Source organism: Lissotriton helveticus, chromosome 10, assembly GCF_964261635.1.
Source record: "Lissotriton helveticus chromosome 10, aLisHel1.1, whole genome shotgun sequence".
NCBI classification, from domain to species: domain Eukaryota; kingdom Metazoa; phylum Chordata; class Amphibia; order Caudata; family Salamandridae; genus Lissotriton; species Lissotriton helveticus.
The window spans coordinates 2200995-2218869 of NC_136071.1; the positions used below are offsets into that span (position 1 = coordinate 2200995).

Genomic DNA, 17875 nt, shown 5'->3' on the forward strand with positions numbered 1-17875 from the left:
CCTGACCCCTCAACTGAGCTATAGGGGCTGTAGGCAGCTGCTGATCCCGGGCCCTGCTCACCTGTAGCATGGGGAGAGGATAAAACCCTGCCCACCAGCTGAAGCTCGAGGACTGCTGGCCCATCGTCCACCTGTTCCTCTTCACAACTAAGAAAAGCAGCCCCACCCCCTCCTTGCACATTCACCTTGTGTTTTAAAGAGGTATTAAATGTTTGTAGGTCTGGGTCGGGTATTTCTCTCAGAATGGAGAAAACACATAGAATGAGACCTGGTATTCCCGGGTCCATTTGTTCTACATTCAAAGAGAAATACCTTGTAATCCCTAGTAACTCACTGAGAGATACTGTCTGGGCTAGGTTTTTCTTACCCGGGTATCTCCCCATGTAGTTAATGAGAAACTCAAAATGATGGACTTATCAAAGCTGCATAGTGGCGCTTTGGCTTTTAAATGCTGTCCTACCCTTTCTTTGCTCATTTGATGTCTTGTCCCCCAGGAGGTTCATCGGAGTACAGAATCAACGGCAAGGTTGTCCAGCTGCAGGAGTACAGTGACCAGCTTGAGAAACTGGGAATCCTCATCAAAGCTCGGAACTTCCTAGTGTTTCAGGTACGGCCCAGGGACTGTGGTTGGAGAATGAGAGTTTGCGCATAGGATCACCAGGGTGAGGAGATGCATAGGATCACCAGGGTGAGGAGATGCATAGGATCTCCAGGGTGAGGAGATGCATAGGATCTCCAGGGTGAAGAGATGCATAGGATCTCCAGGGTGAGGAGATGCATAGGATCTCCAGGGTGAAGAGATGCATAGGATCTCCAGGGTGAGGAGATGCATAGGATCACCAGGGTGAGGAGATGCTTAGGATCACCAGGGTGAGGAGATGCATAGGATCACCAGGGTGAGGAGATGCATAGGATCTCCAGGGTGAAGAGATGCATAGGATCTCCAGGGTGAGGAGATGCATAGGATCTCCAGGGTGAAGAGATGCATAGGATCTCCAGGGTGAGGAGATGCATAGGATCTCCAGGGTGAAGAGATGCATAGGATCTCCAGGGTGAGGAGATGCATAGGATCACCAGGGTGAGGAGATGCTTAGGATCACCAGGGTGAGGAGATGCATAGGATCACCAGGGTGAGGAGATGCATAGGATCTCCAGGGTGAAGAGATGCATAGGATCTCCAGGGTGAAGAGATGCATAGGATCTCCAGGGTGAGGAGATGCATAGGATCTCCAGGGTGAAGAGATGCATAGGATCTCCAGGGTGAGGAGATGCATAGGATCTCCAGGGTGAAGAGATGCATAGGATCTCCAGGGTGAGGAGATGCATAGGATCACCAGGGTGAGGAGATGCTTAGGATCACCAGGGTGAGGAGATGCTTAGGATCACCAGGGTGAGGAGATGCATAGGATCACCAGGGTGAGGAGATGCATAGGATCACCAGGGTGAGGAGATGCATAGGATCACCAGGGTGAGGAGATGCATAGGATCACCAGGGTGAGGAGATGCATAGGATCACCAGGGTGAGGAGATGCATAGGATCACCAGGGTGAGGAGATGCATAGGATCACCAGGGTGAGGAGATGCATAGGATCGCCAGGGTGAGGAGATGCATAGGATCGCCAGGGTGAGGAGATGCACAGGATCGCCAGGGTGAGGAGATGCACAGGATCGCCAGGGTGAGGAGATGCACAGGATCGCCAGGGTGAGGAGATGCTTAGGATCTCCAGGGTGAGGAGATGCTTAGGATCTCCAGGGTGAGGAGATGCTTAGGATCGCCAGGGTGAGGAGATGCACAGGATCTCCAGGGTGAGGAGATGCACAGGATCGCCAGGGTGAGGAGATGCACAGGATCGCCAGGGTGAGGAGATGCACAGGATCTCCAGGGTGAGGAGATGCATAGGATCGCCAGGGTGAGGAGATGCACAGGATCGCCAGGGTGAGGAGATGCACAGGATCTCCAGGGTGAGGAGATGCACAGGATCTCCAGGGTGAGGAGATGCATAGGATCTCCAGGGTGAGGAGATGCACAGGATCTCCAGGGTGAGGAGATGCACAGGATCTCCACGGTGAGGAGATGCACAGGATCTCCAGGGTGAGGAGATGCTTAGGATCACCAGGGTGAGGAGATGCTTAGGATCACCAGGGTGAGGAGATGCACAGGATCGCCTGGGCGAGGAGATGCACAGGATCGCCTGGGCGAGGAGATGCACAGGATCACCAGGGCGAGGAGATGCACAGGATCACCAGGGGGGAGGAGATGCACAGGATCGCCAGGGTGAGGAGATGCACAGGATCGCCAGGGTGAGGAGATGCACAGGATCACCAGGGTGAGGAGATGCATAGGATCACCAGGGTGAGGAGATGCATAGGATCACCAGGGCGAGGAGATGCTTAGGATCGCCAGGGCGAGGAGATGCATAGGATCACCAGGGCGAGGAGATGCGTAGGATCACCAGGGTGAGGAGATGCTTACTGGGGATTCTTGCACACGGAGGTTCCTGGGGTTGGATCACCGGTGTGAGTGGGGAGCGGCAGTGGTTGGGAGGAGTGGGGTTGTGGCATGCAGTGGATCCTTCAGACTAGAGGTTTCCTGCTTTCCACTTGGCCTGCAATATACAACCGGATGTAGCTCAGTTGACTAATGCATCCATTGTAGACATTTGTGTGTTGCCTGAAGGTGGCAGGTTTGAATCATTGTGGGTCATTTCAGCCTTCGAACTCTGTTAAATGAGTAACACAGAGTTTGATATGGACTAGCTACACTTATCAGAACCACAGAACAGACCAGCTGTAGAGTACACAATCTAAGTGTAGTTTGCTATTAGCAGTGGTGGGAGAAGTTGGGAACCGCTACAGCAGCCAGTTATGAGTAGATGTTGGTGAACTGTAGAAAGCCAAGCACTTCCGTGTCCCTTAACGCTTGTGGTGGAGGCTGACATTTCCAAGGGTTGGAGTTCTTGAGATCTGTGGGTGCGTTTCACGCGAGGAGCTATGGTCTATTAAAGAAGTTCGTATTAAGAACGTTTGATCCTTTAGTCTTATTCATGAATTTGATAACTAGGAGGGTCACTAAATCTTATTGTTTTACGAATGTTGTGCTTCCGTGACAGATAATGATCCTTTTCTGTCCATGGAAGAATATTTTTCCAAATAGATTTGACTCGGTAGAAGCCATATGTAGAACTATCTTCTCCTGCCGGCCGAACTATCTTCTGCGAGCTGTTAAAGAGGTGTACTGTGTTCTCAAACCAGGCGGGTGTTGTGTACTCCCTCTGAAGGGGTGGAACACTCGTACTAGCCTGAAGGTGAGCACGCCTATTTGACTAGATAATATTCCCACCTCGCCAGGTGCCAAAGGGCTCTGGACAAAGGGGGTCGGCGTCCTCTCCTGTGAGGGAAGCCAGATGTGCTCACCAAAGGCGGTAGGCACTTCGAAGCCCCCCTGCCTTGGAATGCTAATTTGCAGGTCATCCTGTGAGCAGGGGTGTAAAAACCCTCTGCCAGAGCGGGCTTTGTTTCTGGTCTTCTGAGAGCAAAGACGCTCACCCTTGAGAGTCAGAAACTGTCTCTGGTGTCAGGCTGGCAAACACCAGTCAGTCAACATACCAGGAGCTGGTACGTTTTCAGGGGGCGCCTCTAAGGTGCCCTCTGTGTGCATGCATTAATGAACCCCACACTGGCATCAGTGTGGGTTTAATAATACGAGATATTTGTGTGTTGCTTCTGATTTGAAAGAATAGGACACAACTAAGCTCCGCACTCTCAAGACGAGGCAAATGTACCACTGCACCTTTCAATAACACACGTACAAAAAACCTCAGACCTCTCATGACCAGGAAAGGAAACAGATTCAGATGCATTTAAAATTAAACCAGTGATTTATTAATTCACCTCTTTTAGAAGTAACACATTATATTGGTTAATGTAGATTCCCAAATATCAACCAACATATGCACAGAACAAGGACATATATAAAATATGTACATGGATCAAAGAAACTCCGGAAGTATGTACATAAAGTGGATAAGGAGAACACCTCACCGAGCAAGTTGCACTCCTCATTCTGGTCCGTTCAACTGGGAAGCTCTTGACGGTCAGCCAGAAATCTTGTTAGGGAACTACTGAAGATTTTCACAATGGCAGCGCGTCCACCCCAACAGGCGAGCTTCCGATTCAGCGCCAAGATTTTCCAGCTTTAATACCTTTTACTCAGCCTGAGGAGAAGTTTCTAGAAACCTCGCCCCCTTTCCTCTGTTACGAAAACCAAACTGACCGTATTGGTCTGTGTCAGGGTCAAGACAGAAGCTGGTCAGGCTCCTGTGTTTTGAGTTTGTGACAGAGCTGTACATTCCGCACATTTCTCTGGCAACAACAATCTCTGCCGTGAATTGTAGCAAGCACGCATCCCACTCAACATGCTACAGCTTATTCTGTACGGTGAGGAGCGAAAACGAGCGAAAAACATCCCCACCCCACTCTGCAACTGCATGAGAGCACAGAAAATGGAGTACGTTATACAAAATGGAGTTGTCAATGTACTGTTCCTAATAGCATCACAGTTTGATACCAAAATCCATATTTTCAGAGAAGCCATCATGTAGCTGTGGAACTTGTTTTCACCAGTGTCCAGCACATGTTCTCAAAATAGCTTCCCTGTTCACTTGTACTGGCAGCACTAGAGCTGACCAGCACAGAGGCATATCTGCTCATGCAGATATGCACTTACATGTAGTATAGTGCACCCTGCCTTAGGGCTGGAAGGCCTGCTGTAGGGATGACTTGCCTATACTGCATGCAGTGTCTGTGGGCATGGCACACAGGGATGTACAGTGTAGTATAATCAGTAGAGGGAGGAAGAAGCTTTGATCCATTCTGCTTCCAGTCAAAGGGCAGTAATCAAAGAGGTTGAATCCCAGGGTCAAGTGTGGTTGCCAACTTAACCCTCAATCACGTATAGGTGCGTAAAGCGGTAAATCTTGATTCTCCGCTTTTATGAACGTGAAAGCTTCATCATTTGGGTTTCTTTAAAAATACTTTCCTCCACCTAGAGGTTTGACCACTGGTTGTAGCAGTAGTGACCAGAATAGGGTAGAGAAAGTGAAGTGGAAACTAGGTAAAGTGAGTTAAAATTGCTTCACTCTTTTTCCTAAACAAACTTTTTTCGGGATAATTGGTGGCAAGGTTAAAAACAAGTTGGTGCTTCTATAGAAATGTTACTGTTTTATAGCACAGTGAGGTTCATGGTGAAGGTCAAACGGTCGACATGTTTCAGCCCCGAATTTAAAAAAAAAATGTTTTGTATCCTCATCTACGTCCTGGTTTCCAGCTGCCATGTAGTGGAACAAGGGAGAAAGGTGTAATGGAGTACAGTCGTGCTGCCTCAGCCTAGACTGGTCGGGATGGAGAGAATACGGAGATGGCAACCCGTTCCCAACAACAACAACTGGGTCCACACCTATCCTCTCAACTTGTTGCACAGGAGACAGATAACAACCAGATAGCCAGTTACCATGTAGCTATTGCCAGGCCAACATACAGGGAGCGAAGAAGGAGAAGGCTGGCATAGCAAGGAGAGTTAACCATGGCTACGTAATCATTGGATCGGGGGGGGGAGAAATCCCAAAAAAACCCCGGTTCAGTCATTCATTGGGACCAATCAAGCATATGCCAAAACGCTCTTTTATCTGGCTTTCCAACTCTGGCGAGATCTAATTTCGAAATTTGAAGGATTGAAGTGCGCCAGTCGTAGAGGGTCGGGGGGGGGGGTAGCGTCCTTCCACCGCTTACAGATTTCTCTGCGAGCTGCCAGAATAGAGTAGAACAAGAAATTCTTTGCAGGACTGCGAGTCTGGTCCCCAACTCCAAAAATGACGAGGCATAGGTCCATCACTACTGTAAAGCCCAGGGAAGGTGAAAGTTTACTGCTGATTGATTCCCAAAAAGCTACTAGGTGAGGACAGTCAAAGAACATATGCGTGTCTGGGGCTTCCTTCAGACCACAACGTGGGCAAGCCACCAGGCCCCCGGGGTAAATTTAGACAGCCTCTGAGGAGAGTAATACTCCCTGTGCAGGGTAAAACGATGGTTTCTGCGAAGCCAGGCTGGTTTGACTAAGTCCCACATTACGCTGCAAGACGTTAACCACAGGTCTTTCACGTTGAAGCCTGGCATCCGGTCACCCCACAGTAATTCGGGAAACCGCCCCGTATTATTGCCCTGGAGGGGTCGGAGGGCTTTCATCAGGACCTACGTGAAAACATTTATTTATAGGGTCACAAGTATTACAAGTACCCTGAATGGGTGGCATACTGACTCACCCTTCTTCTTGGTTACAGGTCAATGGTACCTGTAACTGATGATGCTGAAATTCCACTGCCTTGAGGCACCTGTGTGTGCAGAATCCTGTAACTGCAGGTGTTTGCCTTCTTGCTCCCTCCTATGACCGATGCTCCACCACAATCACATGTTTTCGCGTAGGTTCAATAATACGGGGCTGAAACATGTCGACCGTTTAACCTTCACCACGAACCTTGCGGTGCTATTGAACAGTTGGTAGATAGGAGTTCAGGGTGCACCTCTGAGGTGCCCTCTGAGCACATGGTACAATAACTCACACTCGCGTCAGTGGGGATTTATTGTAAGGCGTAGTTTGGTACCAAACACTCCTTTGTTTGGTGAAGCCAACATGGTGCTGTGGAACTTGAGTTGTCGAGTTCCCAGCCCATGTACTCTCTGACTTCCCTTGCACTTACAGTATTAAGACGATGGACCCCAATATTGTTCGGGCATACCTGCTCATGCCAGTATGCACTTACCTGTGGTATTCCTTTAAAGCAACAGCGGCCCCTGGAGGGGGAAGAATTATAGGACAATGAATATAGACTCAGTCGTTGCTATATTGAATCGACATGTCCAGCCGGACTGAGGTCTAATATTTACTTTCTTGACAATATGGAAGGTTTTTTCACGACAATACAGAAAGTGGGACATAAACCTGTGCCCTACTTAACACATGAACAACATATACAAGCAGGGAAAAACAGAAAACAAGGGGCTTTTAGGCAAAAGCTTAACGGTTCGTTGTACTTGATGAATACACAATGTCAAAGTTCAGCAAAACACAATAGACACCTTTACAGAATCAATACACACACGTTTGGAGTGTATAAGGTGTTTCAAAGTGTCGACGGTGTTTCGATCCAGCAAACCAAAACGTGGATCATCATCAGGACATAGATATTATGCCTAAGGATAAGAAGCCTCAATTGCCGAGTAGGGTGCTCAAAGCACAGATTTTTCGATGGTGGAGCCACGGAGATTGAAGAAAGGTCCGGTAATTTTGGTTGCCGGACGGGGCAACTCTGTGAAACTAGAGTGCACAAGGTTTTCCCGAATGGGTTAACAGTTCCCACGGGAAGTCAGAGCTGGTGCGGTGGCCGGTCTTGTGGAGGGCACATCGGCTCGATAGCGGGTTCTGTTTGGTCAAACCTGTGGTATAGTACAAACTGCCTTAGGGCTGTGAGGCCTGCCAGAGGGGTGACTTACCAATGCTCACAGGCAGTGCTGTTTGGCATGGCACCCAGACGGTGTGCCATGTCGACTTTGTCGTTTTTTTCCCCTCACAGGGGGATGCAATCAGCAAGGCAGTGGTGTGGACCCAGGGAATGGGGTCCCAGGGGAGCCTTTTCAGCTCCCTGTCCCTTCAGGCCCCAAAAAGGGATGTGGAATCTTTGGTGGAAAGATCGGTTGTGAAGGTGCAAGCTGTGAAGCTCATGAACTGTAAAACAGTAATCCCCTCGGTGTGTGCCTCATATATTATACCGCTTGTAAGTCCAGGAAGGAAACCTCAAAATAAGAGAGGCTGTCAGCCTCTTAAATCCAGATCCGAAACCTAAAATTTGTCTGTGCTTTTCATGAAGGAGCCCTTTGACCCCAGAAAATCTCTTGCAACATAATTTTAGAAACACAATGATTTGGAAGAACCTCTTGAGATGCTCACACAACCCTTCAGCAACACTAAAAGTTTCTGCTGCCTGAGATGACCGTGTAGGAGCAGTGCCTTCTGGGTGTTATCCCTTCTCTGCCTTCAAGGAGGGCAGCACAACACACATTGCTGATTCCTTCAGTATTGATGTATTAAAAAAGATGGAAGAGGAAAATAAAACTCCAAGCGCCATCGATGAATAGCTGTATTATGCACAGGATGCAAATTTAAAACAAATACCAAGCTGCAGAACCTTTCATACAGATAAGTAACTTTTTTCTATCTTTTTGAAAGAAGTTTAGTTGATTCATTTAAAAAATGATGCACAGCCACGGTCAGTCGTACTTCAGATCACATTCAGATCTAGTCACTCGCATGTGACTGGGATAATCCTGGTTACTCGATGCTCACCAGGTAACTGTACAACTGACCGGCCTAGGTAAAGCATAATAACTAGTCCTCCTTGCTTGGTATCTGTACAGGCTTTGCATGGGACCAAGCAAACCTCCCTGCTGAGCAGTTTAGAAGGGCCTTATGTATGTGGTCTGCTTTCAAGGGAGTGACCTTAAGAGCATTCAGCTAGATTCATCATTATCCAGTTTTGCGAGTCCTTAATAGCGATTCATAAGGAATCGCTATTAAGGACTCGCAAAACGGGATTCATGTATTTTATTTATTTAAAACTTATAATGCGCGACAGCTACCCGCAGTGGGTTTCCCGGCGCAAGGGATAAACTGGAACAGAAAAAGTGGACATCACAGCAGCAATTATTGACATCTAGAGTGGGGGAGAATTTAATGGAAAAGTAAAGTTTTCAGTTTTTTACGGAAGCAGAACAAGTTAGTCTCGGTTTTCAGGGCAATTGGTAACGCATGCCAGGATTTGGGGCCTAAATGGGAAAAAGATCTTCCCCCCCATCTTCACAAGTTTAAATCTAGGAATGACCAGGTCATAGTTAGCTGAAGATCTTAATGTGCGGCTGGGCCTGTAGGCTTGGACGAGACTCTGAAGGTACAGTGGGGCTGAGCCCTGCTTAATTTTAAAAAGGTAGCATAGGGCTTTGAATTTGATGCGGCTCGGGACCTTGAGCCAATGTAAATCGCGAAGAGCCTGGGTGGCCGAAGATCTCCTCGGGATATTACATAAAAGTCTGGCTGATGAGTTCTGTACTACCTGCAATTTATTTATAGTCGCAGCATCGGCGCCAAGGTAAAGGACGTTGCCATAGTCCAGGCGAGATGTTACTAGCGCCTGGACAACGGTTCTCCTGGTGGCATATGGCAACATCCAGAGAATTTTCTGGAGCCATCTCAGGGTGGAAAAACAGATGGCAGCCACCTTGGTAGCCTGTTGCCTCATAGAGAGCTTGTCGTCTATGAGGAATCCCAGGTTGCGAACCACAGAGACCGGTTGAGGGAGGGGACCCATGGCGCAAGGCCAGTGTTGGGGGCCCCAAAGATATTTGTTTTTCCCCAAAATAACAATCTCGGTCTTATCACCGTTTAGCTTGAGGAGATGTCTCTGCATCCACTCAGCCACCCGTGACAATCCAATTTTCAGACTGGACACGTTTTTGCCTTCAGTGCTGGAGAGGGAGAAAACAATCTGCGTGTCATCGGCGTATGAAAAATGGTCAGCCCAGCGTCCTCCGCGATGGAAGCTAGAGGTTTGATGTAAATGTTAAATAATAGAGGGCTGAGAATGGACCCCTGAGGGACACCATACGCCGAAGGACCGATAGCAGATGCGGCTTTCGTGGAAAAGACCTGGAAAGTGCGCTCACTTAAAAAGGAGGCAATCCAGGCCAGTGCAGGACCATCTACTCCCAGGGACCGGAGAGAGTTCAGTAAGATGGAATGGGACACGGTATCAAACGCTGCACTCAAATCCAAAAGGATAAGGGCGAAAGTTTCCCCGCGATCGATACCGTGCCGTAACCTCTCCGTTACCCCGAGTAGCGCAGTCTCGGTAGAATGGTGCGCACGAAAGCCGGATTGGGACGGATGTAAAAAGCCCTGATTTCCTACAAGATCGGTAAGCTGAATGTTCACATGCCTCTCCAGCACTTTAGATAAAACAGGCAGCAAGGATATAGGTCTGAAGTTGGCAAGGTTGGACATATCAGCTCCAGCCTTTTTTTAGGAGTGGGACAACCATTGCATGCTTCCAGTCCTGTAGCACATGAGACTCACTTTAGGAGACATTCAAAAGTCTCATAAGAATTCGCCGGGGTTCGAGATCCAGCAACTTTAAGATCTTTGCGGGTACCGGATCTCGCGGTGAGCCAGATCTAACGCTGTTCAGGCAGGAGGAAAACGAGATGTCATCAAATGGTTGCCAGTTTGTTACCACCGCCTTTGGAAACGGGAGTTCGTTCTCAACGATTGGTCCCGATTGATGTTGATTTACTGTCGTGGGAGCGCTCATAGAATCGTATATGCGCTCGACCGTGGCAATAAAGAATTCCGCAATGGAATTACACTGAATTTCCTCCAGAGCTGGAGGAGTCTGGATGGTATCCGCTCCTGTCAGGTTTTTAACAACCGCAAAAAGGGTGCGGGGGCAGTTCTGGGCTTGTGTCACTGCATTTACAGTGTGCGCAGCTCTCGCGGCTTTACATTGGGAGTGATATCCCTTCAAGGCTTCTTTGTAGGCGATCTTCCTGGAAGCCGAATAGGAGCGCCTCCATTTCCTTTCAAGAGCCTTGCAGTTAGTTCTCAAGGCCTTTAGATCGGCCGAGAACCATGGGGCCGGGCAACGGTGAGATCTAGAAAATTTCGGGGTGGGGGGAAGGACGGTATTCACAGCGTTAATAAGCCATGATGATACAGCAGTATTCAAATCCCTAAGTGGGACGTCGCCGTTCTCAGGGCGGGTGTTATAGAGGTGCTGATTGAACTTCATAATGTCAAGTTTACCCCACCGATGAATTAATTCACCCTTACCTTGTCCGCTCTTGGCAGTTTGCTTGATATTAGATAGAGCGAAGTGGACTGCAAAGTGGTCTGACCACTCCAGCGGGCGAGCACTCTGAGAGCAATCAAAAGGCAAGGTAGAAAGAATAGGGTCCAATTGGTGTCCAGCAGAGTGAGTAGAACCCGAATTGCACAACGTAAGATTAAGAACCTCTAGATCGGTTAGCAAACACTTACTGATGGTACATAAGGGATCTTCAAGATGCAAATTTAGATCTCCGAGAATTGTAAAGTTAGCTGCCCTAAGAAGCAGAGGGGCTATAGTGTCGGCAAGCAAAGATGTCCATGCATGAGCATTGCCCGGGGGGCAGTAGATCAGGAGGCCAGACAGGTTGTATTGAGGGTTAATTGCGAGTCTGAAAAGCGCCGCCTCACATCCGGACAGGGGAAAGGCTTCAAGTTTACAAAAATAGCAAGACTTGAAAATAATGGCAATGTCCCCTCCCTTTCCAGAGTGTCTGTCATGTCTCAGCATGACATAGTTGTTAGGGACTGCGGTGGCAATATCTGGACCAGAACTTTCATGTAGGAATTGCAAAAAATATTGCGATTCCTACATCTTCCTTATTTGCAATTAGCAATTTGCTAATCGCAAATAAGGATGCGATTTCAAGGGTGCCAGGGGTGTCCAAAGGACACCCTGTAGCACCCCTGAAAAGCAAATGTAGCCAGATGTTGCGCACACACATGTCCAAAGGACATGTGTGTGTGTGTAACATACCACTCCGAAAAATGCACTAAAGTGCATTTTTCTGAGTTTTCGCTATTTACCACGAAGTCTGACTTTGTGGTAAATAGCGGCCAGAAATTGCGAATTCGCAAATTGAAAATGGTTGATGAATTGCATTTAAGGAATCTCAAATAGAGATTCCTTAAATGCAATTCCTCGCAAATATGCGATTTCGCAATTAGCGATTTTTGCGTTTGGGATGATGAATCCCAAATGCAAAAATTGCACTCGCAAAGGGCCAGATTCTCAGAATCTGGCCCTTTGCGAGACGATTTTTCTTTGATGAATATAGCTGAAAGTGAAGATGGCACTAAGATATAGGGTAATGCGGGTATTCGATTGAAGTCAAATCTACTCTATTTTAATCATCATTTTTTTTGTTTTACACCAATATGTTTGGGACCATCTGGTACGTCGTGGGATAGAGCTGATAAGGCAGTCTAAAACAGCCACAGTTTAATAAAATCCATTGCATTTAGTGATTCGTTTGTTTTTCTGATTGTGAGTGTATCGTAGCAGTTGGCCACCCCCTTCAACTGTGCTGTGTCACTTGTGCAGCAGTAATTGTGCTGCTGATTACAGCACAGCTGATTAATGTCCATGGTGTAGTGTGTGGGGATAAAGTAAAACATCACAATGGTATGTCCTGTTCGATCAGTCTAGGCTCTATCCAGATTCCAAAGCAGCATGAGGCACTTTCACTCACTGTGTGTTTTTCAGGGGGCGGTCGAGTCTATTGCCATGAAGAACCCCAAAGAGCGCACAGCTCTGTTTGAGGAAATCAGCCGCTCTGGCGAGCTGGCAGCCGAGTACGATAACAGGAAGAAGGAGATGGTGAAAGCCGAGGAGGACACGCAGTTCAACTATCACCGTAAGAAGAACATTGCTGCAGAGCGCAAGGAGGCCAAGCAGGAGAAAGAGGAGGTGAGCACGAGGGACTTTGTGCACCCAAAATCTGCATTGTCTGTTCAATTTTGACTGTTTCTGGTCCAAATGCGGACATTTCCTGCAAAGGGGTCGGGGTATTGACTGGTGTACCCCAGGAATGATCTGCTGACATTTGAGAACATTTGCTTTTGAACTGGCCTAACGGCTAAGGCGCTCGACCTCGGACCAGGGGATAAGGGTTCGAGTCTCGGCAACGGCGCCAAAACCTCCTGTGATTCTGGGCAAATCACTTAATCTCCCCGTGCCTAAAAATGAAAGTGTGTGACCTCATGTAAAAACGTAACTTGTGCTATGTAAAGCGCTCTGATACCTGATTCGGTTCGGGTCTAGTTCGCGCTATATAAAACTCTACAAAAAAACAAACTGCTGTGTGAATGAGATCTGGTTCTGCCTGTTGCTTTTTTATCTACTTTATTTGAAAGTAAATTGTCAGAGTAGTACAAGTGCACCTGGGACCTTTTGGAAGAGCCAGATGTGTTGTCTTTTAAGATGCATCTTACTGACAGGAGCCTTGATTCCAAGCCCTCATGCTTTCTTAGACTTGACCCCATATTTGGTAGAGAGACCCTTATTCCAGTTCCTGCTTCCCCCACCATCTTTCTTCCCACATCTACAAGCAGCTTGGTAGGAAATCTTATGATTGCAGACCATTCTTCATTGATCCAGTTTTTGGGGTGGGGATGAACAAACCCACAGACGAAAATAGTCAGGTTTACCATGTCCGAAGTAGTGTCGCGTTGCGCATGCATAAATTGTCAACCCATACAACTCCAAACCATGATAGTCTCACCATTTACCCCCAAATCCTCTTATGTTTCTGCGGCAGCCCACAGCACCAAAGATGGGCTTTTCTTGTTGAGCACACCCTCCATTCAGCCAAGGAGGGAGAGTTTGCAGAATTCCACTTCCGGGCAATATCTCATTTGGCAATCTGTATGGCAACCCCTATGTCCCATTTCATGAACCCTATAGTCTTGTAGTGTGGTGCAACCCTGTCCTCAGCTTGAGGGGTGGTTAGTCACGTCAGCCTGCGGTCTCAACTCATAAGTCCGAGTGCTGCCCTCCAGTTCAGGAAGACCACCTCAGTGTCTCCGAAAGGGATTGGGGCTCCATATACAATTCCCATTATCTGATCAATGGCTAACAGTGCTAACTCTGCACTGTAGGTCTGGTCGTCCCATTCCGTGTTTAGCCTTTCGTTGATCAGTCACTTGCGAGGCCATATAGCACTGGTGATCCGTAATTCCCATTCCCCTGTCATAGGGGGACTGCTGGCAATTAATAAAGGCAATCCAAGGGCAGCCACCTGCCCAGAGAAAGGAACGGGTTACGGAATTAAGGGTTTGAAACCACTGCCCAGAGATTGGGAGGGGAACGTTTTGGAAAACTAAGGAAGCTGGCGGGATTGGGTCTGACACACTGCCCCCTGAGGGGCCAGTGGAGTTGTTCTGTGAATGAGGGACAGCCTTACAATCCCCCCCTCCCCCCCTATAATAGTGATTCCCAGTAGGAGATTCGTGAGGGTTGATGGCGGCGAGCACAGCGTGGGAGAGAGCATCCGATTCTATCTGTAAACCAACAGGAAATTATACTGTTTACCTTCAAGCAAGCCCATGACCTCAGTACGACTCCTGAGAGGGTGTATTGGTCACTGCCAAGTGAAAGGCTCTTTGTATTAGAATCTTTACACTGCTGGACCCCGCACAAACCCCGAGTGCTATACTCTGTTGTAGGAAGCTGGCTCTGTACATGATATTATCACTGGATGGTAACATCGTGCTCAGAGTCCAGGGGTTCCCCAAAAGTGTACAGGGCTCAATGTTAGGCCTAACAGAGGAGTGTAAGACATTTATTGCACAACAGTGATCAATAATGGGGACACAACTCGAAGGAAATCCAGACCAATTTTAGAAAAATGAACTTTTTTTTGTATTTTATTTGAAGATCAAGGTCTTTGTAATCGGGTAAGTACGTTTTTAATTAAAACAACTTCATTTTTAAAAATACACTTGAAAACTTTTCCACACAGTCCAATGTTATCCTATGGGGAAAACAATATTGCGGTTAAACAGATAAGTATTAAACTTACAATCCCAGTCTTCGGAGCCAAAAGTCAGCAAGGGCCAGGTAAGTACCACAACTGCACCACCAGCGGCACAGGGGGCGGCTGGGTGCCGAGGTCGAAGTTTAACCCAGTGTTTTCCGATCGAGACGGGATACCTGGAGTCACACTGCTTGCAGGTAAGTAGATCGGCTGCAGGGTCCGAGCTTTGAGGGTTCGGTTAAGCACAGGGAGGGCCACAAAGCAGCACCAAACATACACCACCAGCGGCGGTCTGGTGCAGATTGCAATTTCGGTATTGGGTGCCCAATGCTTTTCAGTGGGGATTCTTCTTTCAGCAAAGAGGCTGCAGGCGTGGCACCGGAGCTTGCAGGAGGAAGACTGACAGCAGAGGTAAGTAGGGATGTAGGGGGTCATAGGGGCACTGTCGGTTCAGCTCACCAAGGCCCAGGAGCTTCGGGTGCAGGGTGCCTTTCGATGTCTGAGTCTTCTTACCGGAGGCGGTCGGGCGTGCCTCTGGACTCACACTGCAGGCACCACCGTGGAGAGCAGGACATGTTAGCCAACGCTGGACTCCAGGTCCGGATCGCCAGGGAGACTTCACTGCACAGTTGAGCCACTCAGACTCGGGCCGTGGACGTTGGGTGCAGAGTGGGCAGGAGTCGCAGATCCACCTGGATACGGAGTCCTTGGAGTAGGGTTCTTCGGGATAGGTCCGCTGTCTATGGGAGATTGGAGTCCTTTTTAGGTCTCGCCTGTCGATGCGCATGCGCATCGAGCAAGCGAGACTATAGGGGCTCATCCAGACTTTATCTAACTTGCAAGGAATCGTGGCGATTCCTTGCAGTGCCCGTGACTTTTAAGCTCAATGCGCATGTGCATTGAGCTTAAAAGCGCGTGCACAGCCGCCCGCATTCCTCCGACACCTTTGAAGTGAAGCTTAGCTTCACTTCAAAGGCCCGGCTTGTTCACACCCACATGCCGCTCTGCCCCGCTCCGCCCCCTCCCCTGAGTCATCCTGCCTGCCCCTTCCCGCCGTGTCGCATTTCTCCTCCCCCCTCCCCTCTCTTCCCTCCGTCTTGTTCTTCTTGCTCACTTGTCACTCTTTGCCCCTTACTTCTATCCCTTCCTTTCTATTCCCTCTCTGAACCTCCTTCTATGCCCATCTCCTGTTCCTTTCTTTTCTCCAACATTTGCCACGTCTGCTTTCCTCGTCTCCCCACACGTTTGCCTCCCTTTACCTCTGTTTCCTTAGCTCCTCGTTTCTCCCGCCTACTCTCACATCTTTCTCTTTTCTTTCTACCCTCTCGCCCCCACTTCTCTTCGTGCTCATCTGTTCTCCACACATTTCTCTCACTTAATTCTTCCTGCCTCAACTCTCCGCCTCCCGCCCCCTCCCCCTAGTTTTTTATTTTTTAATTAATTTCCTGCTGAAAGCCTGACGAGCGGTACATTTCCCGTCCCTTGAGCCGTCAGACCTCGATGTGCCGCCAATCATCTACTTAGCATCTGCATCGTTAGAAGTCATCCTGGCCACTTGCAAGCACCCTGGCAGCCTGCTCTGGCGTGGGGGAGGGGCGCCTGCTCTCATAGGAAAGCTGGCAAACAACCCAAGTGTAACTAGCGATAGCAGGAGCCAATTAAGATCAAAGCTGATATATGCAGCAATAAGCCTTCATCCCTTTAATATTCAACATTCTTTTTCACTTTGACACAGATCAAGAGGTGTTAATGCATATTCTTTCAAATGAGTCGAGCAGTGCTTTAAAGTGACAAAACTGTTATTTGTTCTTTCACAATCAATTAGTATCATGGTTCAGCCTACTCTGAATTGCTCTACAGCTGGGGTGAAACATGCATCCTTGTCGCTGCAGTGCCACAGTCTATTCGAGGCTATGTTCTGCTGCAGAATAGCTCGAAGGGGCCTATAAACAATAGACCGAGCACACCCTTGGAGGAGCACGCGGGGGTGCAGACATTTTGTTCAGTTCATAAACGATCTGACAGATGCTTGCAGGTATGCAGTCATTTTTAGCAGGAGTAAAACAATTAAAAATGTGCTTCGGGGTTTGAGGCGCTCCCATTTGCATCTGACAAAATGCATTTCTCCAAGCAGACAAAATGTCCTAATGTTAACACGTTCCGAACTGTGAATTCATTATTGAACAAGCAGGCTCTGAGCAGCAGATGCGAATGTAACGCTAGCCAATTCGAAGTAACAACACATCTTGTGACGATGGTGTGTTCGTGTGGAAAAGCACCCACGAGAACTCGTTATCCCTGCTATATAAAGAGGTCAGTTAGCAGTGATTGACTCTTTTCCAGGGTACTGGGTACTCGGCTATGTCACTGTATTCTTTTCTGTTGCACCTCTGTTGCAGTGGTGGACTGGGAGGAAACAGCAGCCCAGGAAATGTGTTTTTATCAGACCTATTGCATACCCAGAGAATGTAGGGAACGAGTCTGCCATCTACAGGCACCCTCACAACCCTCTCACCCTCACTCACTCTCACAACCCTCTCACCCTCACTCACTCTCACCCCCTCACTCACCTCACTCACTCTCACCCCTCACTCACCCCCTCACCTTCACTCACCCCCTCACTCACCCCCTCACCCCCTCACTCACCCCCTCACCCCTCACTCACCCCCTCACCCTCACTCACCCTCTCACCCACCCTCTCACCCACCCCCTCACACGCCCTCACCCCCTCACACCGCCACCCCCCCACTCAGAATGCACACCCCCTCACCCTCACACGCCCTCACCCACTCACACCGCCACACTCCCTTAGAATGCACACCCCCTCACCCACCGCCTCACTCCCCCTCACCCCCCTCACCCTCTCCCTCACACCGCCACACCCCCTCAGAGCCCTCACTCTCACTCACCCTCACTCACTCACCCCTCACCCTCACTCACTCACCCTCACTCACCCTCACTCACCCTCACAACCCTCTCACCCTCACTCACTCTCACAACCCTCTCACCCTCACTCACTCTCACACCCTCACTCACCTGACTCACTCTCACCCCCTCACTCACCCCCTCACCCTCACTCACCCCCTCACTCACCCCCTCCCTCACCCCCTCACTCACCCCCTCACCCTCACCCACCCTCTCACCCACCCTCTCACCCTCACACACACCCACCCTCTCACCCTTACACACACCC

At 48.9% G+C, this 17875-nt stretch overlaps 1 protein-coding gene across 1 annotated transcript in view; it reads left to right on the forward strand.

The window, feature by feature from the left end:
- Positions 1–17875, forward strand: part of SMC1A (structural maintenance of chromosomes 1A) — a 202992-nt gene that overhangs the window by 26525 nt on the left and 158592 nt on the right. Inside the window, exons 3-4 of the mRNA XM_078664500.1 lie at positions 495–607; positions 12411–12614. Coding sequence (XP_078520626.1) covers positions 495–607; positions 12411–12614 — 317 coding nt within the window. The remainder of the gene's footprint in view (positions 1–494; positions 608–12410; positions 12615–17875) is intronic.